At 40.3% G+C, this 23,977-nt stretch overlaps 1 protein-coding gene across 3 annotated transcripts in view; it reads left to right on the plus strand.

Annotated features, from left to right (window-relative positions):
• CASR (calcium sensing receptor) overlaps positions 1 to 23,977 on the plus strand; it is a 106,361-nt gene that overhangs the window by 62,532 nt on the left and 19,852 nt on the right. For 2 of the 3 annotated variants that reach the window (XM_057301874.1, XM_034957181.3), the window contains exons 2-4: positions 6,189 to 6,615; positions 9,317 to 9,623; positions 13,767 to 14,651. In XM_057301874.1, the coding sequence (XP_057157857.1) occupies positions 6,431 to 6,615; positions 9,317 to 9,623; positions 13,767 to 14,651 (1,377 nt within the window). In that variant the 5' untranslated portion in view covers positions 6,189 to 6,430. Of the gene's footprint in view, positions 1 to 6,082; positions 6,616 to 9,316; positions 9,624 to 13,766; positions 14,652 to 23,977 lie in introns of those variants that run through there. The other variant, XM_008950488.6, reaches the window with a different exon arrangement.

A 23,977-nucleotide genomic window follows, 5' to 3' on the forward strand; every position in this document is an offset into this window, starting at 1 on the left:
GGATGCAGCATTAATGAATGTCAGCTTCCTCTATTTACAGCCTTTCTTTGCTTTGTCTAGGCTTCTGTTTCCCCACTTTGCTCTGTGCCCTGTGCTGCTCCTCACCACTCTTGTTCATCCTTTTCCCTCCCTTCCCTGATAGCTTTTTCCAATGACTCACAAGAACCCACCCAGCTCAGCTGCTTTTCATTACGCTCCTGTCTTTGCATTTTTCCAACTCAATTAAGCCATTACCAGAACTAAATGAGGCATGGACTCCCCAAAAGCCACACCTGTTGTCAGGGAGATGGAGGGCAAGACCATGTGCAGCTGGCAGGCAGACAGCAAAAGCCGGGCTTGGGCTTGCGGGAGGCAGCCAAGGGTGACCGGGCAATTTGTGTTTCCCCCAGTGCCGAAAGAGGGCCCTCATTTTAAAACTACATGTGCCTTGCTTTGGTACAGAAGGAATGAAGTCTGATATAGAACTAGGGATGGCCGTATTGGTGATGGCAGGTAAGAGTCCCTAATTCTTTGGCAAATGTGCACCAGCTGTGTATAGAAACCCATATTGTGGATGTCTCTTCAGCAAGAGGTAAAGGAAGCTGCAACTACAGCCAGGCACATGAGTTTGGTGATTATTGATTAAACTTTTTCAGGTTTATTTTTCCTGTTCACCCTCATTAAAACATACACATTGCACCTTTCTGCAATAGTGGCTTCAAACCCTACTGTTAGTATCTTTATGATCATTGTGACGAAAGAGAGTAAAGATTACAGTACAATAAACCAGAGACATAGCAGTGTACTCACGTTATGGAGATAAATTCTATTGGAAATCAAATTTGGTCTTATAATTCTCTTTTTTCTAGGCAACCTAGATTTTTTTTTTTTTTTTGCCATCTAGGAATTCAAAAATAGTAGCTTTTGAGCTTGCTGTGCCTTTAATTTACTGAGTGATTTTATGTTCAGAAGGTCTGCGCCTGGGTTTTCTCTATTTGAAATGTGAGCAAAATCATTCTGCTCTAGAGATTCACAATTTCCAGAAATGTTGAGGCCAAGAGGTGAGAGTAGGGGTGGTTTTTATTTGGAAGAAAATTGAAATGTGGCAGTGTTCACTCCTGACGTTGTTTTGCTATCCTCTGTTAACTTGTCTTGACTCCGGAACTTGGATTAGCCACGTAGCTACTCTTTGGACAACAAGTTCAACAGACATTTTTAGAGCATCCATTTAGTACCAGGTTCTTTGTTTGATGCTGAGGATGCAGCTATGATCATGGAGAAGCCTCTGCCTACAGGAACCATCAGTCTCGTGGGGTGACCCCTTCCTTGTCCTGTCCAGGAATTGCCCAACCAGCCTCTGGTCTTTACTGTGTACACTTCATACATTTGTTCAACGAATATTTGTGAATCATTTGTGCCAGGTGCTGTGCTGGGTGCTAGGCAACAATGGTGAAGAAAAGAGACAGGCCTTGGCCTCATGAAGTTTCTGGTCCCCACCTTGACTTAATTCTCTTTCCCAGCAATCACCAGAGAATATCACTATTTGCTCTGTGCTCCCTCAACACTTAAACCATGCCTCTTTCTAACATTTAGATCACCGTCCTTATAATGCGCCTTTCTGTCTCTTTTTAAACCTTGAGCACCTCGAAGGCAAAAATTTCAACTTTCTTTCCCTAGTGTCTTGCACTCCCTGGTATCTGGCACATAGAGAGCTCAATAAATGTTTTTTGAATGAGTAAATCATTGCACGAATTTATAACTTCATGAACCCATGGAACCCATTGACTGGTCTGCCCTCATCTCCGATCCTTGGCTGAAAAGCCTAGCAAGCCATTATCTGTCCGTACTGAAACACTCCTCCTGATGTCAAGAACCTTCTAAACATAAAACCACCTGGTGCACGGATCATTTCTTCTTCCAAGATGTATCTGCCATTGAGAGAAAGAACAAATACTAGCTTCAGCTTTGTTTGTAATACTCATTTGCAGGAAGGCAAACATGATTATATATGATTTAAATGGAATAAATGTATAGTAAGGAGAACAAATGAGTTTATTTGTGATTCTTTGCTAGATACTGTTGGAGATAACTACAGTAAGAAAAAATGTATATAATAACAGTGGTTTAAACCAGCCAGAAGCCTTTTTTCTCTGTCAGGCAAAAGTCCAGGAATAGTTCAATATTAAGGTTCTGCTCTATGAAAAGCTTAGCTCATGGCACCATCATTTCCTAGATTGTAGCTCCTTGTTCAAGATGGTCTCTAGCTGTCATATCCACCTCCGTGCAGCAGAATAGAGGAAGCGGGGAGAAGGGATAAGGGGCAACCAGGAGTCAAGTACAAAGAAAATAAAGCTTTTACAACATGGAAGGTAGAAGGTGATGGGAGCTGGACAAAGGCACTGGCCACAGGAGTGTGTAGGAGAAGGCAGAGTGGGAAGCAATGGCAGAATCACAGGACCAGGAGACTGGATGTTGGAGGACAGGGAGATGGAGGATCTAGAATGACCCTCAGCTTTGGAAGCAAATTCGACCCTGACAACTGAACTCAAAAGGGTGGTTTGAAGAATATGTTAGACTGAGAGAGTTAACTGCTACAAATTGACCCCAAATCTCTCCTTCCTCTATTCCTTATTGCCATTAATTTTCTGTTGAATGAACTAATTAAGTTAATAAACTCCAAGTAGTTAATATTTCACAGGAAAAATTTAACAGGTCTCAGTGACTAACCCTAGCCAGTTATAATGTTCTCTCTCCTACCTAATTTAGTCCATGGGACTCCTTAAAATTCTGAGTTCTTAAGGCATTCTTAAGACAAGTGCCAAAACTGCTCACTCGAGTAAGCTGAATATACAAAGAATCTATTTCCCTATCTAGAAAGTGGACTTGGTATTACCCTCATTACAAAATTGTTGTGAAGTTCAAAATACATGGAATGTTTAAGGGATCTGGCACAATGCCTGGATCAATAAATGCTAGTTTCTGTCTCTTTCCAAAGTACTTTCTTTTTTAATGCTTTTATTCGATAAACATTTATTCAGCATTTACTATTTCAGACACTGTACGAAGTAAGTGCTGCAGGGCAAAGTTGAATTTAGAAAAAAAGTTAGCTTTTTTTTTTCCACTTCTGAGTGTCAAGGTAAATTCTGATCATTTAGCCCAGCATGCCTACCCCCTGGACTGAGAGCTCCTGAGGATATAAACATGCATGTGTTTGTCACCTTTATATTCCCAGCACATGTACTTATTAAATGTATGAGTGAACATATGACCAGGGTCCAAGGAATGAGGCCAAAAATCTAAAAGCAGGACTAGGGTCAGAAAACTGGGATGGTCATGGATGTTCAGACATTACAGGAGGAGATTCCATGAAAATTGAGCGTCTGCTGGGGTCATCCTTCCACCTGAGGCTCAGCACACTCTGCTAGGAATGCTGTTGGAGGAGAAGGTGGAATTCCTAAGGAGCAAGAGACACCATATGACAATGATTAAGAGATTGAGCTCTGGAATCAGACGTTTATGAACATAACTGTAATAAAGTGTGATGAACCTTCCAAGAGGGAAGCTCCAAGATCCAAGACATAAGAGACTATGTTCTTACAGGTGGACCTCCCTCACCTAAGGGTTCAGGGAAGTCCTCCTTCAAGAGCCTTGCAAATTGCTTACTGCACAACTGAGGGGTTAATGTGGGCTGAAATCCAACCTGTGTTCCACTAAAGCTGTGCACGTTGACTCAAAGCCATGTGCTCCCCAGAAGGAGCTCTTTTCCTCATTCACCCGAAGGCCTACAGTTCACCCAGACATGCCCCGCAATTAAGGACATCTGAAAGCTCAAAGATAAGTAGATGTTTTCCAGGCCAAGTTTAGGCCAGAGGGACCAAGGAGGGGAACAGAAAGTGTGAGATCAGAGCATTTTAAGAGCCTGATGTACTTGAGGAACTGAAAGAAGTTCAGCAAGGTTGGAGTGTGACATACAAAGAGAAGACTAACAAGAGTGGAAGGGTATTCATTAAAGCCAGTATTTTCTATGAGTTTACTAGTTACATTGTGCTAATGGCTCTCCATGCATTATTTTGTTTAGATCACAGACATTAAGTGACTTGCCCAAAGTCATATTAGAAAGTAGTGGAACTATGATTCAAAGCCAGGTGTGAATCCAGAGCCTATGCTCCAAAGCACTTGTCCTGTGGCATCCAAAGATTTGCAAATTGAAAAAGAGCAAAACTGGAGATGAGAATGCCAGTTAAGAAATAGTTGCAGAAATCCAGGTTAAAAATGATGGCAGGGCCAGGCATGGTGGCTCACACCTGCAACCCTAGCATTTTGAGAGGCCAAGGTGGGAGGATCACTTGAGCCTAGGAGTTCAAGGCCAGCTGTGGACAACAGAGTGAGACTCATCTCTATAAAAAAATACATTTAAAATTAGCCAGGTGTGGGTAGCATGTGTTTGTAGTCCCAGCCACTCAAGAGGCAGAGGTGAGAGGACTGCTTGAGTCCAGGAGGTTGAGGTTGTAGTGAGCTGTGATGGCGCCACTGCATTCCAGGCTGGGCGACAGAGCCAGATTCTGTCAGAAAGAAATAGAAAAAGAAAGAGAGAAAGAAAGAGAGAGAGAGAAAGAAAGAAGAAAGAAAGAAGGAAGGAAGGAAGGAAAGAGAAAGAAAGAGAAAAGAAAGAAAGAAAGAAAGAAAGAAAGAAAGAAAGAAAGAAAAGAAAAGAAAAGAAAGAAAAGAAAAGAGAGAAGGGAGGGAGGGAAGGAAGGAAGGAAGGGAAAGAGAGAAAGAAAGAAGGCGGGGAGGGGAGGGGAGAGGGACAAAGAAAAAGAAAAAGAAATAAATGATGGTGGACTAAAAATAGTCTTGGAAATGGCGAGGAGTAAATGGATTCCAGAGAGAATTAAGAAGTAGAATCTACAGGGCTTAGGGATTGTTTAAATATGAAGGACAATGATGAGAACAGAAAGGAGGAAAAGATGGCTCCTTATTTTGTGTCTCTGTGGATGGCATGTAATCTTCTAAGATAGAAAACAGTGAGGGAGAAACAAGTCCAGTAGGGAGGTAAGTTTAGGGCCTGTTAAATTCAAAGAATCTGTGGAACATTCATGTGGCAGTGTCTAGTTGGCAGTCCAGTGCTTGGCCCTGAGCCTCAAGACAGGCTGGATATTTAGCCCCATCAAACCTGTAATTGGTAATTGACTCACAGGGTGAGTGAGATAGGGTGCAGAGTGAGAAGAGCAGAGTTCCTACTCTACTAATCATAGTATAGCAGGAGGGCTTTCTCCTATATCCAGCTGTTGATCTTTGTAAAACACAATCTAATCCATGATTTCTCTGAATTTTGTATAAGAACTGTTCTTAAAAGGCTTACAGGGTGTCATATTACAAACTGAAACCAGAGACCTGCACAAAAAAAGGAGACTATCATAAAAAATAAATAATAAGTGGTCTTTTCCAACATTTTTGTTTGGTTCAAAGTCAGATTTAAGCTTAAATATGACTCATTCTCTATTTTCTTTCTTTTTTTCTGAGACAGAGTTTCACTCTTGTTGCCCAGTCTGGAGTGCAATGGCACGATCTCGGCTCACTGCAACCTCCACCTCCCAGATTCAAGCAATTCTCCTGCTGCAGCCTCCCAAGTAGCTGGGATTACAGGCGTATGCCACCACATCCAGCTAATTTTGTATTTTTTTAGTACAGACAGGGTTTCACCATGTTGGTCAAGCTGATCTTGAACTCCTGACCTCAGGTTATCCACCTGCCTCAGCTTCCCATAGTGCTAGGATTACAGGCGTGAGCCATTGCACCCAGCTTCATTCTATATTTTCTATAAGAACTTACATGCTGAATAAAATATCACTAATATTATTATAACAAAAGGAGTTGCTGCTACTAATAGGCCAAATTTATGCCTCATTCACACAGGAAAATGAATGGATTAAAATCCAGCATCAGCACCAGCGGAGGTCTTAGGTTATCAAGGGCCTCTTTAAAATTTGACCTCTCATAACCTAACATAGTTCTTCCCCAATATGGGCAATTGACATTTCCTGTATTTTACATGAAGTGCTATAAAAATGTGACTCCAAGCCAGGCCTTTTCAGTCTGCCACCCCTAGGCCCCTCTAAATGGAAATTCTGAGCCACCTTGGTTGCAGTGGTCATAACAAGATGGGATTGAGGTTTAGCTGAATCCATTTTGTCTTTCTTTTCTTTTAGAAGGCATCACAGGAGGCCTCTGCATGATGTGGCTTCCAAAGACTCAAGGACCACCCACATTACAAGTCTGGATTGAGGAAGGCAGAAATGGAGATTCAAACACCACGTCTTCTATTATTTTATTAATCAATCTGTAGACATGTGTCCCCACTGCAGGGAGTGAACTGCTCCAAGGGAGAAACTTCTGGGAGCCTCCAAACTCCTAGCTGTCTCATCCCTTGCCCTGGAGAGACGGCAGAACCATGGCATTTTATAGCTGCTGCTGGGTACTCTTGGCCCTCACCTGGCACACCTCTGCCTACGGGCCAGACCAGCGAGCCCAAAAGAAAGGGGACATTATCCTTGGGGGGCTCTTTCCTATTCATTTTGGAGTAGCAGTTAAAGATCAAGATCTCAAATCAAGGCCGGAGTCTGTGGAATGTATCAGGTAAGAAGAGGGGCCTAATCTGCCAGTCTCTTCTCTTCTGAGTGGTTGGAGAAAAGCTGCACCAAACCCAAAATAATTTTTTCAAACTTTGTCCTATCTTTTCAAGAATAGTGATTGATTGGTAATCGTGCTGAAGCTTATTGCCCCCACAACCTGCCTTTTTTTTTCCTGAAGACTTCTTTTTAAATAAAATGTCAATGATATTAAGTAGAAAATCCATGCATGGCCTGTTAAAGCACCTGGTGGTCATTTGGTGACCAAGTTGTCATCGTTCACCTGGCAGCAGTGTTGCTTAATGGAAGACTAAGTACCTAGAAGGAAATTTATTGCAGGTCTTGCAAACCTGAGTAGTAAAATCCCCCATTGACCTTACATGCTCCAATGGATAGTAATACCTGAGTGCTGGCTGCCTCACTCTTTTTCTTTTTTTCTTTCTTTTTTTTAAGGCACTTAAGTTGAAAGAAACCACAGTAGTCAGCACGACCCAGGCATCTTCAAACTGTAAAATGTAGTCCATAGCATTTTGGAACTACTGCCATCAAAAAGTCTTTTGCATAGGAAGGTTATCCCCCCTCGCCACCCTCCCCACCCCCCATCCACCCTGCCAAGAATGCATCTCACTCTCTCAATAGATTCTCTCTGCAGCCACTTGAAGAGAGCTAATATGTCTCATCAAATATTTTCTTCTCCAAGCCACATAGTCTGTTTTATCATCATTTTCTCCATGATATGCTTTCCAGACCCATCATCATCCTGGTTGTCCTCCATCTGATGCCCCCTAATTTACTGCGACCCTTTTAGAATATAGTCTCCAGGGTGAGGCACATCTCTTTAAATGGGATCTGACTTCTGCAGAATATGGTTGGGACTGTTTATCACCTCCCCTAATCTACACTGGAGACTGACTGTGCTCCAAATCTTGACCCATCTTCTAGAGAGACTTGCAACTTCCAGAAGGGATCCAGCACTTTTCCTTGCTCTTCCCAATAGCTGGAAAATGAAAATGAAAACTAGGATTGTTCCAATAAAACTGGATTTCTGTTCATGTTCTAATGAGAGCTAGTAAATTGATAATATTTTCACATTTTTCTTATGAATGCAGGAAATCTAAGTGCAGAATTGCACTGATGCTGATGATATCCTTCACATAACCCATGTGGACAAATACTCTGTTGTACCCTGCTGCACAGAGCTGTATATGTGCCATGTGTATACAGACCTAAGATCAAGCAAAAGGCTTGCCCTAAAATAATATATATTTTTAAATTATGTTAAAGATAATAAAACTAGCTTAGCAGCATAGATGCTTAATGTAAAAAAAATCTAATATTTCATAATAACTTTGTAGATTTAAAACAAATAGTTAAACAAATACATGAAGGAAACTTATGGTAACAGAAAACATCACATTAAAAGTTAGACCAAGAGCTTAGGGAACCTAACAATACAATGGAGTATAAAAGATTCTATATCTCACCTCCTGTCACTGTCACTGAGTTCAAGTAGTGAAACTCACAATATAAAGAAAGAACCTGGTGAGTTGTTTTTTCCTCTAGACACAAATACACTGATTCAGCACATTTACTGAGCCCTGACTCTGAGCAAAGTGCTAGGGAAGTGAAAACTATGTCACTGACCCTATTTCTCTTGTTAACTTGTTTGATTTTTATTTAAAATGTTCTTCTTTGAAAAGCAATGTATGTTCATTTTTTAGATATAAAGTATAAATAAGCCAAAAGCACATAATTTTAAAACTCAGCATTCCACCTCCCAGAAATAACCACTGTTGTACACCCCAGACTGTCTGTGTATGGCCTTCATAGGTTTGTTATTTGTTTACAAAAATGAGATCATTCACGTCCCTTTCCCCTTGACCTTCAGGAATGTCATAGTCTAAACTTATGACTCTGCAAATCTGATCTGAGGTTATTTTTAGGCACCCACATATTAATATCCTAATGTATTTATGTTTTCCTGGTCCTTTTCTTGTACATCTACATATTGCTTTTATTTAAGTACCTCATATCAGCTACTTCAAATTCATTGCTGCAGAAGACAGATACAAATTATTCAATGAATTACAAATAGCAATCTTTTATTCTTCTTTTTATTTTTATTATTGTCATTATTGCTCTCTGTCTCTGTGTGAGGCACCATGCTGAAGATTTTGCATAATTAGCTCATGTCATCATCTTTACAGTCACCCTATGAGGCAAGTGTCATCCTTCTTTTATTTTTATTTATTTATTTATTTTTGAGATGGAGTCTCACGCTATCACACAGGCTGGAGTGCAGTGGCACAATCTCAGCTCACTGCAACTTCCATCTCCCAGATTCAAGCAATTCTCCTGCCTCAGCCTCCCCTGTAGCTGGGATTACAGACACCTGCCACCACACCTGGCTAATTTTTGTATTTTTAATAGAGATGGGGTTTCGCCATGTTTTTGGCCAGGCTGGTTTTGAACTCTGGACCTCAAGTGATCCACCCGCCTCGGCCTCCCGAAGTGCTGGGATTACAGGCGTGAGCCACCACGCCCGGCCGTGTCATCCCCATTTTAACAGAGAGGGCTCTGTACAGAGCATGCCATGAAGCCAGAGAGTAGTAACAGTTCGATGATTCAAACCCAGCTTTGCCCGATCTTTACTCTAAAGTCGTTGACTAGAAAGCTTCCCATTTTCTTCCACTTCTTCTTTCTTCCAGGTATAATTTCCGTGGGTTTCGCTGGTTACAGGCTATGATATTTGCCATAGAGGAGATAAACAGCAGCCCAGCCCTTCTTCCCAACTTGACGCTGGGATACAGGATATTTGACACTTGCAACACCGTTTCTAAGGCCTTGGAAGCCACCCTGAGTTTTGTTGCTCAAAACAAAATTGATTCTTTGAACCTTGATGAGTTCTGCAACTGCTCAGAGCACATTCCCTCTACGATTGCTGTGGTGGGAGCAACTGGCTCAGGCGTCTCCACGGCAGTGGCAAATCTGCTGGGGCTCTTCTACATTCCCCAGGTACTCAAGCCTTCTCAGACGGGGCACTGGGAGCAGGATCAGAAGAAGCAGGCTTGGGGGTGCCATGCCCAATATCCATACGGTTTACCATATTCCCATCTCTGGCACAAAAGACCTATGATTTAGTTGATGTGCTGTATCATGACCATTTGGGATTTCTGAAACTCCAGTGTCCACAATGTCAATGATACCTTCGCTATGCTTCCAAAATTCTTTTAAATGTACCTTGCATAAAACTGTCTTTTTTTAAAAAGAGGCATTCAGTTATTTATTTCCCACTCTATTCCTTTAGTAAATTTTTTTTCCTTCTGCTTTTATTAAAAGGAATCAGAGCATATGAGGTAAATCCCACCTCTCAAATCCAAAATATCTGTCCCGAATTCCATTTCCTGAAAAGTCTCGCTGCTCCACTGTCTCATTGAAACTTTAGCTCAGAGGGAAGCAGAGCATATTTTCTCACAAAACAGGAACTTAATCATTGTGTTGCACATTCCAGAAATGGAGAAAATTCTATTTCATTCAAAACCTATTTATTGAGCATATATGTATAAGCAGTCTCCACTTTGCAGGAACTTAGCCTAGGTGGAGAGATGGTTGCATTTCCATTTACTAACAGTTTATTGAAGCAAGTGCTTTAATAAACATTCAGTGGTGCATTTTTTTCACCAAAAAAAGATAACAAATGTGAAATGCCATTTTATAACCTGACATTTTCCTTCTTAACGCTATAGAGCAAAGCATTTTTCAGTTTAATATTTATAAATCTATGACATCATTTTATAATAGTGAAAAAATGGAAACAACCTAAATGTCTGTGGGTGGGAGAATCAGCTCAATTGTGATGCATCCTTACATTAAGTTTGAAATTAAACTATAAACTACACCTTAAATTTATTTTTTGAATGTTTAATATTTAAAATTTGTAAGAGTACCTTTGATAAATTTACATTTCTATGTTGGGAGGGCTCCTTTTTTTTTTTTTTTTTTTTTTTTTGGTGATTGCCATTATCTCTTTATATACATGAGACAAGAGATAGTTTTGTCATCATTTACGGAATCCTTACTTCAGGGAATTAAAGGTGTTTCCCATGGGGAAGCCCTGGCTTTGTAACTTTTGTGCCAAAGTGATCTGACAAAGCCTGTATCAGTAAATGTGCTGCGTATATTCAAACTTAGATACATAGTTAAAGTAAGTTATTGTTACCCCATGGCCAACAGGCTAAGATGTCAAGTAAAGAAAGAACATGAAAAGGGGAGGGGCGTGTTAATTCTTTGTGTTTTGGATGAAAGATAAGGTTAAGTTGAGTTTGAATTATAAAAGTGCTTTGATTATCAATCAAACCAATATAAGTCTATCTACAGTAGGGGTTCTCTGCCATGTCTGCCATGGCTACCTATTGGAATCACTTAGAGAGCTTTAAAAATACTGGTGCCTAAGTCCCACTCCGCAAAGATCAAGGTTTAATTGAGCTGAGATGCAGCCTAGGTGTCGGGAGGTTTTAACACCCTGGAAGTGATTCTAATGTGCAGCTGGGCTGGGAACCACGGCCCTGCCGGGTAGGGCCATGGACCCAGGGGTATTTCGTATGCCAGCCACGCCACCAAGTGGATGGAACAAGCAGACCAGCTAGACAAATTGCGGTTGGAACAGTTTTCTGAATCATTCTTGAAATTCTCCCCCTTACAATAAAAAAAAGTTTTGTGTGTTTCTGAGGGGTTTTTGGGGGGGTTGGGGCACAAAATGGTATTTACCCCACTTTAGAGTTGCTTTTTAAAAACTTGGTAAACATTATAAATACGTTCCTTAAGAGAACATATCCATGAGGAATATTATTGTTTTTGATTTTTATTCCATTAAAGCCCTTTTGACCTATTTTTGAAAAAATCAAGAAGCAAGCAATAATGGATGGATTTTTTTAAATGGTAGGTTTTGTGTTTGCAAAAATCTGATTCAGAGGCCTATTGTTTGGGTCTGCTAACAGAATTCTCTGAAAACAATAACATCTAAACAAATTACTTAATTTAACCACCTGCCTCATAAGTTCTGTGGTATTTCGAGAATACCTTATTCGGATAAAGGAAAAAATTATCAATTTTATACTATAACTTCTAAAATAAAAGCTCTTGTCAGAAAACAGTCATACTTGCTTTTTAGTCAAGTTGGCCTAATTTTTTTACAGACCAACGCCTTTTATGTTTCTAATGTAGAAACTATCCATCAATAAGAAGAAATACATTGGAAATTTTTTTTTTTTTTTTTTTTGAGATGGAGTCTGGCTCTGTCACCCAGGCTGGAGTGCAGTGGCAGGATCTCAGCTCACTGCAAGCTCCGCCTCCCGGGTTCACGCCATTCTCCTGCCTCAGCCTCCCGAGTAGCTGGGACTACAGGCACCCACCACTACGCCCGGCTAATTTTTTGTATTTTTAGTAGAGACAGGGTTTCACCGTGTTAACCAGGATGGTCTGGAAATTTTTACTTAAAAATATTGGACATGGAAAATTAATTGTTTTAAATGGTGAAAGATATTAAAAAGGCATTCTCCCAAATACCTTCGACTTGTTTTCTTAAGAAGTTTAAAATCTCTCTGGAAAAACTAGAGAACACAAGATATTAAGCTACTTCATTTCCTAGAAGAAATTCCATTTGTGTAAAAATGTTTCGTTCTTCAGAAAAAATGGTCCCATAACTTGGAACTTCCTAAGTGGTGAGCCATGATGACACAGAGTGCTGCAAATGAGCTGAAGCCGGCCTCATCAAAGATGTGGATCTCCTCAAGTGTTGGGGTAACCAGGTGGGGCCTGAGTGGTCAGAGCACTCCCACCAGGGTTGATCAGCTTCCTCTGTTTGCTCCATGTGTTGCCATAATGTGAAAAGAAGTGGGAAAGCTCTGCACTAACTAATGCTTTACATGGTATTTGGCTACTTCTTCAAGCAACGATCTCTTAACATCAAGGGCAAGACTTTCTTCCCTTGGTAGTCCACACCCTTGCTCAGATGCAGAAGTAGCTGTGTCTTAGAGAGTGCAAACATGTCAAGACAGCTTCTCCAGGGTTCCTGTTCAGCCTCTTAAGATTTTCAAGACCCACATCAAAAGCCTGTCAAGCAGGCTCAGCCATCACCTATAACTGAATAAAGGAAAGGGCTCTGGAAGGTGCTTCCCAATGGAAGATTCTTCACAATGCTACCTTCAAAAGTGGGTCTGCTAACGATGAGTTAATGGGTGCAGCACACCAACATGGCACATGTATACATATGTAACAAACCTGCACGTTGTGCACAAGTCCCCTAGAACTTAAAGTATAATAAAAAAAAAAAAAAAGTGGGTCTGGCCATAAAATCAATCCAACAATAGTGGGATGGAGAGGAAGGGAGGTTTTTCTGATGATATTTAATTACATACGTCATTGTTATTGTGATACAGGGGGATTGAGCCTAGTGGTCTTAGTGGTCTAATTGAGCCTAAAAGAAACAGTTCTCAGAAATGACTGCAATTAAGGTTAGTTTTTTCTAAAGTACTGGGGTGCGGGGAGGAGAGGGAGGAGGAGGAATAACCAGAGGAGGGGAAGAGAGAAATTAGGCAGAATAAGAAAAGGGAATTCCCGGGGACTCCTCTGAAGAGCCTTAAGTTTATAATCCATGGGGAACCTGATTCTTTCCAGAGGCAAATTATGAACAAAGTGTTTATTGCAGTAAAGGGAAGTTAAACTCTTCAGATCAGAAGCTGAGCCCAACAAGCCAAAGTTGTGTACATGGATATATTATAACCAATGAGGCAGCACAGAGGAGGTTAGAGAAAACATGAAACGGTGCATAAAGACTCTTCTTGAAAGGCTAAGTACATCCCACTATTGTTGGGTTGATTTTATGGCCAGACCCAGTTCTGAAGTTAGCATTGTGAAGAATCATCCATTGGGAATTGGGATGCTCCCTCATAGACTGAAAGGTGCTTAAGTGCTCACTCTGGAGTGGAACAGATGCTGCTTTTCCTTACCCTTTCTTTCATCCTGTACACAGTGAACAGCATAGTTGATAAATGAGACCAAGGCATGCTCAGAAAGCCACCTCTACAACAGCCTGGAGGCTCACTCAGCACCTCTTCACTCACTCACTCACTCATTCACCATGTTCTTGGTTCTCTCCAGGTCAGTTATGCCTCCTCCAGCAGACTCCTCAGCAACAAGAATCAATTCAAGTCTTTCCTCCGAACCATCCCCAATGATGAGCACCAGGCCACTGCCATGGCAGACATCATCGAGTATTTCCGCTGGAACTGGGTGGGCACAATTGCAGCTGATGATGACTATGGGCGGCCGGGGATTGAGAAGTTTCGAGAGGAAGCTGAGGAAAGGGATATCTGCATCGACTTCAGTGAACTCATCTCCCAGTACTCTGATGAGGAAGAGATCCAGCATGTGGTGGAGGTGATTCAAAATTCCACGGCCAAAGTCATCGTGGTTTTCTCCAGTGGCCCAGATCTTGAGCCCCTCATCAAGGAGATTGTCCGGCGCAATATCACGGGCAAGATCTGGCTGGCCAGCGAGGCCTGGGCCAGCTCCTCCCTGATCGCCATGCCTCAGTATTTCCACGTGGTTGGAGGCACCATTGGATTCGCTCTGAAGGCTGGGCAGATCCCAGGCTTCCGGGAATTCCTGAAGAAGGTCCATCCCAGGAAGTCTGTCCACAATGGTTTTGCCAAGGAGTTTTGGGAAGAAACATTTAACTGCCACCTCCAAGAAGGTGCAAAAGGACCTTTACCTGTGGACACCTTTCTGAGAGGTCACGAAGAAAGTGGCGACAGGTTTAGCAACAGCTCGACAGCCTTCCGACCCCTCTGTACAGGGGATGAGAACATCAGCAGTGTCGAGACCCCTTACATAGATTACACGCATTTACGGATATCCTACAATGTGTACTTAGCAGTCTACTCCATTGCCCACGCCTTGCAAGATATATATACCTGCTTACCTGGGAAAGGGCTCTTCACCAATGGCTCCTGTGCAGACATCAAGAAAGTTGAGGCGTGGCAGGTGCGTCCTTCACTTATATAGCAATTTGCTGTATAATAAAGCAGAGTTGGGCTGCAACTCCAGGCAAGAAAAATAGTGGTCACTTGAAAAGGGCAATATTTAAATGAGGCCACTAAATGGAGCTTTGGATTCAAAGTACCTTTTTTAAATCTTGAGCAACTGATTTGAGCAAAATTGATAGTAATTTGATTATCTATTTAAAGCCTTGAGTCAACTGTTCTTTAGTCCAGTGATTCAGAATAACTGAAGTATGGTCCCCAAAAGTTTTCAAATATCCCAGAACAGATTTAGTAATGAGTGGGGTATTTTTCTAATGTCTAAATTATCAATATTGTTCCCTTGTGAGTAAGAAGTATTTTTTGAGTACCTATTACATTCCATATACTAAGTGGCATAAAGCTAGTATTATTGTGTTTAGCCACCACTTTTGCCATTACGTTACTGACAGCCTATACCAGGCCACCCAGCAGGTCAGCTAAGCACAGCTTAGGACAAAAGCAAATCAAAGGCACAGAAAACAAAAACTCTTTGTAAAAAGATTTGATATTGAGTGTTTCAAAAAGAAGCACTGAAGTCGTTATCATAGAAAAAATCAGAACTTAAGAGGAGTTCCCACACTTGTTTAGCCTTGTTTTGTATTTTTGAATTGCACACAGGAGAGACATCATAATCTTTTTCATTTCAAGAGCTTATATCCTAAATAGCTGTTCGGGTCTTGCATATGTGCCTTATTTTTTTCAATCAGACCATGTTTTACACTCCTTTTGTATTTTCCTTAGTTCCAAACTGACCTATCAGAGAGATTGCATGACAGTGGAGAGGGCGGGAATTCCTGAATTTGAATGGAATGTCCCAGCCTCCAGCTCCCCCATTTCCTAGCTGTGTGATCTTAGGCAAACCATGGCTGTAAGTCACAGTGTCTCCATCTGTGACACAGACTTAATGTCTAGCTTACTTTCCACTCAATGTTCTTTTGACTTAGGTTCATGACATTAAATGACATGATATATGTAAAAGCAATTTGTAAACTTTCAAGCTCTAAACAGATGTGTGATTATTATAGTAGGATTTCAGTACATCTCTAATTAATCCATGAATTAGGTAAAAATGATAACTAGAACACCTTTGTATACAGAACCCAACCACCACAAACCCTTTGGGAAGGATACCAAGAAGTAAAAAGCACACGACTTGTATCAGTCACTGTAGAGATTCTCATGAAAGACAAGGAGTGACTGTCTAAGTTGGTCAAATAGGCCAGAATCTTCAAGTTCTCAGCCCTTCTTATATGGGAACCTCTTACCCAACCATCACTGTTGGCTAAAATTTCTAACTTCTGTGGGGTACTCAGAGCTTCTTTCTTCACACGGAACCCCTACCTTGCCAAGATAGAGGTGCTGTAATAAAGGTCAGGCACTCTAAAGTCTTCAGGAGTGATGATGCTAAGGTATGGGGTTTTAAGTAGGAGGAGTAAGGGGGCAATCTTCTAGGTGGTTGTTACTATCGTCTTTTCTTTCTTACCTCTCACGTCCAATGCAAGGAGGACCTCAGCTCTTGAAAAAACTGCAAGAGAAGAGTAGGGTTGAAGGAAAAACAGGCTTCAAGGGGGAAACTTGGCAGTTGTACTCTTCAATGGCTCCTCTTCCAGATAAGGAAATAAAATACAGATGGTCAAGACCAGACCTTGGACCTGTGAGGAAAAAAAAAAAAAAAAAAAAAGCCATGACAGGCTATAGTCACAACTGGGACTTTTAGTTGTGTAATAGAAAGCCCTAACCAAATTGGCATAAACAAAAAAAGAGGAAATGTAGTGAGTGGGTCATGTCACTAAAAATCTCAGAAGTGTTCCAAGTACAGCTAGGTATTTTCATCTCATCTTTCTGTTCTTCATTCCCCAGGGTTAGCAATTTTCAGCTTCTGTAGCAGCTTGAAGCTAGGATCTCCTTACTTCCCAAGATATCCTGTAAAAGTTCCAGAAACCACGTTTATTGACCATTCCTAAGTCATGGATCCATCCCTGATGCTAGCAGTCCTCCAGACTACATAGACTTAGAGTAAGGGGGGAGTGAATCCCCAATGGGAAGTCAGGATGCCATTACCAAAAGGAGGAAGAAATAGAAGCAAAGCAGCCAACATTCAAAATGTCCACTACACAGACACTTCACCCAACCATGGCCCAGGTAAAGATATGTTCTCCTGACTCTTACATGGTCTGGAAAAATCTCCCCAGGAGACAGCACAGATAGGAAAATGGGATCAGAACTCTATGGAGGAATAACATGGGATATTGGCCAAAATGTCCTGAGTGCTTGGTGTGAGTCTCCTTTGAGCCTCAGGAACCCAGGCTGTTGGGTGGGCGTTCCAGAATTTGAGATCTTGGCCAGGAAATGAACTAGCAATTATTCATTCTCATTATTAAGACCTATATCTTCATCAGGAAATCAACTAGCAATTATTCATTCATTCTCAATATTAAGATCTATATGGAAACTTATCACCTATAATCTAATCCAAGTCTCCAGCTGGAACTCCATGTCTGCCTTCTCTCAGTTCTTCCCCTATAAGCCAACCTGCATGACACCTCCTCACAAATCACTCATTAGTTTTTGGCACAGCATCTTTGCATAGGCCATAGCCCACACCAGAAGGGCCATCAATTTTTATCTCTGCTGTCATTTTCCACCAGGAACATTTAAATTGTTTTCAAAATCCACTTTCCCCTGGAAGTCTTTTCAAATCGTATTCCCACAACACATTTTCTGATCATTCTCGCTTCCTCATTTTTGATGTTTATATACCCAGCTTAAGCTTCCACAGCTCTTTAATTGACTGAAATAGACACTTATTAGTTAAAATTCTGGTTATAAGGGTCAATCACAATTTTTTTCCTTTCTTTCTCCCCAAAAAAATATTTATCAGTCAACTCATATGCCTCAAAAGTAGCACTAGCAGGTGATTTATGAGCATACAACTCACAATTGCCTCCTGACCTCTTCTTGGAGACCCCCAAGCCCTCCTCACATCCCTTCCCAGCTCTCTCTTCACTACTCCTTTGCTGTACTCTAAGCTTCATAAGATCAGGAACCATGCCTGTATTGTTCAGTACTATGTTCAGAATGCCTGGTGCTGGAATATTCATAGAATGAATGAATGAGTGAATAGCAGTCTAGTTGATTTGACCTGTCAACACTACCTATAGGCCTTTGCAGGGAACCGTTTGAGCCAACAACCCATTCTTGAATCAATCACTGTGGCCAAGGTATTCTAGGCTTTGTTTGGACAAGCTTTGGTCACGTGCCCACTATCAAGTTTGAGTGGAACATCATGTAAGTATGAAATCACCTTCTTTCTTCTCTCAGGATGATCATGCACAAGGTGTGCTTCCTACTCTCCTGCACCTCACACCAACACTCACTAGTCAAAAAACAGGCATGCAGCCATGGTGAAGATGGAAGTCAGATGGAGCTGATCTTTCTAGGAATTGCTGGTACTGCTGGAAGTTGGGGAATGGGGGATAAATTGTGAGGACAGCCAGAGAAGATGGAAGGGAGATAAGAAAACATGGCTGGCGTTAGAGAAGGGAATTGGGCCTGGATCTTCCCCATGCTCTTACCACAGGAACTGGGCAAGATAATGAACTTCATTATCTTGTTCATTATCTGTGTGACCTGGCCCTCATTATCTGTATAAGAGCTGGAAGTCCTAGACCAGAGTGGGGGGGTTTCTAGTCTCTAATGTTCAGTTTAATTCAATTGACGCTACTAAGAATGTGTGCCAAGAGGTGATTTCCATTTATGCTTATAATGAGCAACCGTTTGACTTTAAAATCTTTTAGGGGAAATACCCTAAAAGACCACAAGATGGGAATATTATGGCATAAAAGAGTATGTTAGCTTCTAAGTGCATGCATGTCCTGTATTTGCCCCTCTTTTAGATCTATGTGTCTTTCTTGGTGGTGTTTTCTTTGTGAGCCTATAAGTCTCTTTGTGTCTGTATGTTATGTTCTATGTTCAGATCTTTTTGTTTGTTTGTGTTTTGTTTTTTTGAGGCAGAGTCTTGCTCTGTCACCCAGGCTGGAATGCAGCGGCCCGATCTCGGCTCACTGCAACCTCTGCCTCCCTGCAACCTCCGCCTCCCAGGTTCAAGCAGTTCTCCTATGTTCGGATCTTTCTACTGGCTTTTTTTGTTTCTCTTCCCCTTCGTTTATTCTTTTTCCTCATATTACTCCCCAAATAAAATAAATAATTTGGAAGCATATAATATTGGATAATAATCTCAAGTAAAATTTTATATTTCATTTTAAAAGGAACTGTCAGTTCCTTTTTAAAAGCAAAAGAAGCCAGGGGCAGTGGCTCACACCTATAGTCTCAACACTTTGGAAGGCCACAGTGGGTGGATCATGAGGTCAGAAGTTCGAGACCAGCCTGGGTAACGTGGTGAAACCTTGTCTCTACTAAAAATACAAAAAATTAGCCGGGTGTGGTGGCAGGCACCTGTAGTCCCAGCTGCTCAGGAGGCTGAGGCAGGAGAATCGCTTGAACCTAGGAAGCATAAATTGCAGTGAGCCAAGATCGCACCACTGCACTCCAGCCTGGGCAACGGAGCGAGACTCCGTCTCAAAATAAATAAATAAATAATAAAAAGAGTGTTCTCTCTCGGGCAGATATCTAAATTATCTTCTAACTTATGTTGCTTTTTTTGTGGATCAATCATTATCAATTTAAAGATTCCCTGTCATTGCTCTTAGGAGTGAAATGGTTTTCATCTCCATCTTCCCTGTTATGTGAATTAAAGGCAAGATATTATGCAGAAAATAAAACGCCCAAATGCAAAACTTGCAAGTCAGCCTGCCAAAAGAAATATTAAAGATGTTTAAAGAGGTGACTTAGAGATATGACTTGGTAAGCATAATAATTTATTGATTATAAGTGGATAACGTACAAATTTTGAGTAGAAAATATTCCACACTCATGTGATTTTATTTATATACCTGCTGTGAGGACATAGTACAATACAATTCAGGTTAGGATTTGAAGTAAGGAAAAAAAAACATATCATTTGAGACGAGTCTTGAAGGGTAGATAGAATTTGTGGATACGGAGAAGGATCTACTCCTTGGAGGAAAGGTCACAAAATGTCCTGCTAAGCAAAAGAATACTGACTAAAAAAAAATAGTACATAGTGTATGATTTCATTTATGCGATACTCTGTCTCTACTGACAGAAAGAAAGCAGATCAGTGGTGGCCTAAGGCTGCAAGTGGGTAGAGGTTGACTTTCAGGGACACCACAGAACCTTTTGGGAAGGTGGCAGTGGTAGTTACCAAGCATATACATTTGCCCAAATTCAGAACTATACACTTAAAATGAGTGTATATAAATTATACCTCAAAAAAGTTGATAAAAAAATTACGGAAAGTCCCCAGGTGGGGAAGTCCTGGCTACGCATGGAGATCAGGATGTCATTCAGGTTAGACCATTTTCCCACTTATGGCCCCTCATGTTGCCACAAGCATTACACATCGCTACCATTTCATTTTTAAAATATGTCCATTTTCTCAACCTACATTTTATACCAGTTAACCTGTTGTAACTAGAGATAGACAACTTAATAGATGTCCAATTTCACTCCTGCATGTGAGTAGGTAGTATAGTGTAATGGTTAACAGTTTGGAATCTCAAGCCAGACTGAGTTGGTTTAAATTTTAATTGCCACATAATTGCCTTATGACCTTGGGCAGTCACTTAGTGTCCTTGTGCCTCACTTTTCTCTCTCACCTGAGAAATAGAGATCATGAAACTTGTTAAGTTTATTATGAGGATACCATTACTTAATATGCACAGAGTGCTTAGGATAGTGACTATGTACTATGTGCAGTAAATATTTGTCTTGAGTATTATTCTTTTGTAGGTGAGGAGGGTAAGACCCAGAGAAGTCAGAATGATTTTCCTAAAGTAATATATCTAGCTAGTAAAGAAGCTACATCTGCTCCAGGTGATCTGTTCCCCAAAGAGGCCAAAGGAGTTGCTAAAAGAATGACTTTTGCCCTCTGGGCACCACATGCCTTCTAGCTCCTGAGAGGCTGCCAGATCAGCCAGTGGTTTCCAAGTGAAGACACTGGTCCACTGCCTTGAACCCTGGGTGTTCAACAATTGTCCTGACACCTCGGTCCTTACACAAAGAGAAAGTATAGTGTGCAAATAATTGAGAGTGCACACAGCCAACCAGGTTGGAGTCTATTAGACATCTTTGTCCATCTTGAATATTACTGTATTTCTTCTTTCTAAAACAGTGCCTGCTTGGCCAGTAGTGGTCCCTTAATAAATACTTGTTGAATAAACAAATGAATAAAGAAAGAAAATGGGACAAAAATAACTCCTGAGAGGACAGTGGAGGACAGTAACACAGTACCTAGATACAGGCACAGATAAGCGAGGTCAGTGATCTCAGAGAAGTGGTCAGAAAACTCTCACACAAGAAACCACAGTAATGCTGACTTCATAAACTGGGGCTGGAACTTAGCTCTGCATTATTAACAAAGTAAATTACATGAAGGAAAGCATGTTTTGGTAAGGATTTTAAGAGTATAAACAGGGTTATTGAGGCATAAAGATCCAGAAACCATTAAATTTTAAATTATTCTTGTATTTTTAACTGATGTAGGCCTCCTAAGAATCTTTATCAGGAACAATTTATTAGCCTAATTTGTACTAATAAATATGCCTAAAAGAAGAAAAGAAGCAACTTTAAAAAAAATTATTTTGGCCTTTTTGTTTGCTTGTTTTTGTTTATTTCAGTTTAGAATTTAGATCATATTTTCAGTCTTACTCGGCCTGATTCAGCCCAATTGAACTGGTTAGAACTCCCAGTATAATCTTGTATAGATATAGTGAGAACAGACATTACTGTCTGCATCTGATCAGGGAGAAAGCATTCAGTATTTTACCACTGAGTATGATGTTAACATTCATAGATCCCCTTTATAGAGTTGAGAAAGTTCCCTTTTATTCCTATATTGCCGAGAGCTTTTATCAGGAATGGAGGTTGGATGTCATCAGTGCTTTTTCTGTATCTATTCAGAAAATCATGTGGTTTTTCTTTTGTAGTATGTTATTGTAGTTGACCATCAAACCAACCTTTCGTTCCTGGGATTAATCCTACTTGGTCATAATGTATATTCCTTTTTGTACATGTATTTGTGTGTTTGATTTACTAAAATTTGGTTAAGAAATTTTGCTTCTATGTTCATGAGGACTATTGGTCTATAGTTTTATTTTCTTGTAATATCTTTGTCTGGTTTTGGTGTCTGAGTAATGATGACCTCAGAATGAGTTTGGCAGTATTGACTTCTTTTTTGATGTTCTATAAGACTTTTATAGAATTGGTATTAATTCTTTCTTAAATCTTTGGCAGAACTCATCAGTGAAGCCACCTTTAGTTGGTTTTCTTTGTAGGATTGTTTTGTTTTGTTTTGAGATGGAGTCTCGCTCTGTCGCCCAGGGTGGAGTAAAGTGGCATGGTCTTGGCTCACTGCAACCTCCGCCTCCCAGGTTCAAGAGATTCTTCTGCCTCAGCCTCCCGAGTAGCTGGGATTACAGGCATGCACCACCACCACCAGCTAATTTTTGTATGTTTAGTAGAGATGGGGTTTCACCATGTTGACCAGGCTCGTCTCTAACTCCTGGCCTCAAGTGACCCACCCACCTCGGCTTCCCAAAGTGCTGGGATTACAGGCATGAGCCACTGTCCATGGCCTGTGGGAAAATTTTGAACTGAAAATTCAATTTATTTAATGGATAGAATGCTATTTAGGTATATATGAGTCAGCTTTGATAGTTTGTCTTTCAAAGACTTTGTCCACATCGTCTAATTTGCCAAATTTACTGGCATAACTTTATTTATAATATTGTTTACAATGTTCTCAGACTATAATTATAATGTCTGCAGCATCTGTAGTGTTGTCACTTCTCGAATTTATCATATTGTAAATATGCATCTTCTCCCTTTTTTCTGATCAGTCTGGCTAGAGATCCATCAACTTTATTAATCTTCTCAAAGAATCAGCTTTTGGCTTTAGTGATTTTTCTCTATATTTTTGTTGTCTATTTCATTTATTTCTATTCTGATCTTTGTCATCTCCTGTCTTCTGATTTATTTCAGTTTAATTTGCTCTTCTTTTTGTAGTTACTTATTTGGAAACTGAAGTCATTGATTTAAAAACCTTTCTTTTCTTATAATATAGACATTTACTGCTATAAATTTCACTATAAATATTTTATTAGCTGCATCCCTCAAATTTTGATATGCTGTGTTTTCATTTTAATTCAGTTTAAAATACGTTCCAACTTTCCTTTTGATTTCTTCTTTGGCTGTCAGGTTTAGAAGTGTGTTATTTGGTTTCCAAGTTTCCAGTGATTTTTCCAAACATTTTTCTGTTATTTGTTTTTAATTTAATTCCATTGGAGTCAACATATTTTGTTTGATTTTAATATTTTTAAATTTATTGAAACTTGCTTTATAATCCAGAATATGGTTTATCTTTATAAATATTTTGTGTTCTTGAAAATAATGTATATTCTGTTGTTGGGATGACTGTTCTGTCAATATCAATTAGATCAAGTTGGTTGATAGTACTGTCCAAGTCTTTTAAGTCTTTTATATTTTTATTGATTTTCTGCCTACTTCTTTCAGCTAATACGGATGCCCTATTGACCTTATTTTTCTCATTTATCCTCAGACTGATAAAAACTTCATCATGGGCACGACTTGTCCACATAGTCATGCTGGACACCTACAGGTTTAATATCTATTCTATTAATTATGCACTCAAAAGACAAGGTTTGAGTATCCACTAAAATCTAGGCCCTCTACAAACCACTGGAGATACAGAAGGAAATAAGACAGTTCCTGCTTTAGAGAAGTTTGGTCTAATGAAGTGTGGGTACAACATTCCTAGCCACAAAGATTCCAGAGTGCTTCCTTCTCCAGATAAGATGTTTACATTGCCATCTCTTCCCTCCTGCCTACTCTTTATCTCCCTGCCACATCCGAAGTTGGACTTGCCATGTCTCATTACTCAACTCGCTACACCAAGTATCCTAGAGGCTACCTTGTTATCAAGGTTCCTGCCAACTACAAATGTCGGTTTCACTAATTAATTCATATTTGGATTTTTAAAGTCCTTTTCCATGCCTTCTTTTTTGCAACAGCTTTATAAGATGTAATTCACATGCCATACAATTCAGTCATTTAAAGTATACAACTAAGTGGCTTTTAATACATTCACAGTTATGCAACCATAACCACAGTCAATTTTAGAACATTTTC

Source organism: Pan paniscus, chromosome 2 (assembly GCF_029289425.2).
Source record: "Pan paniscus chromosome 2, NHGRI_mPanPan1-v2.0_pri, whole genome shotgun sequence".
NCBI lineage: Eukaryota > Metazoa > Chordata > Mammalia > Primates > Hominidae > Pan > Pan paniscus.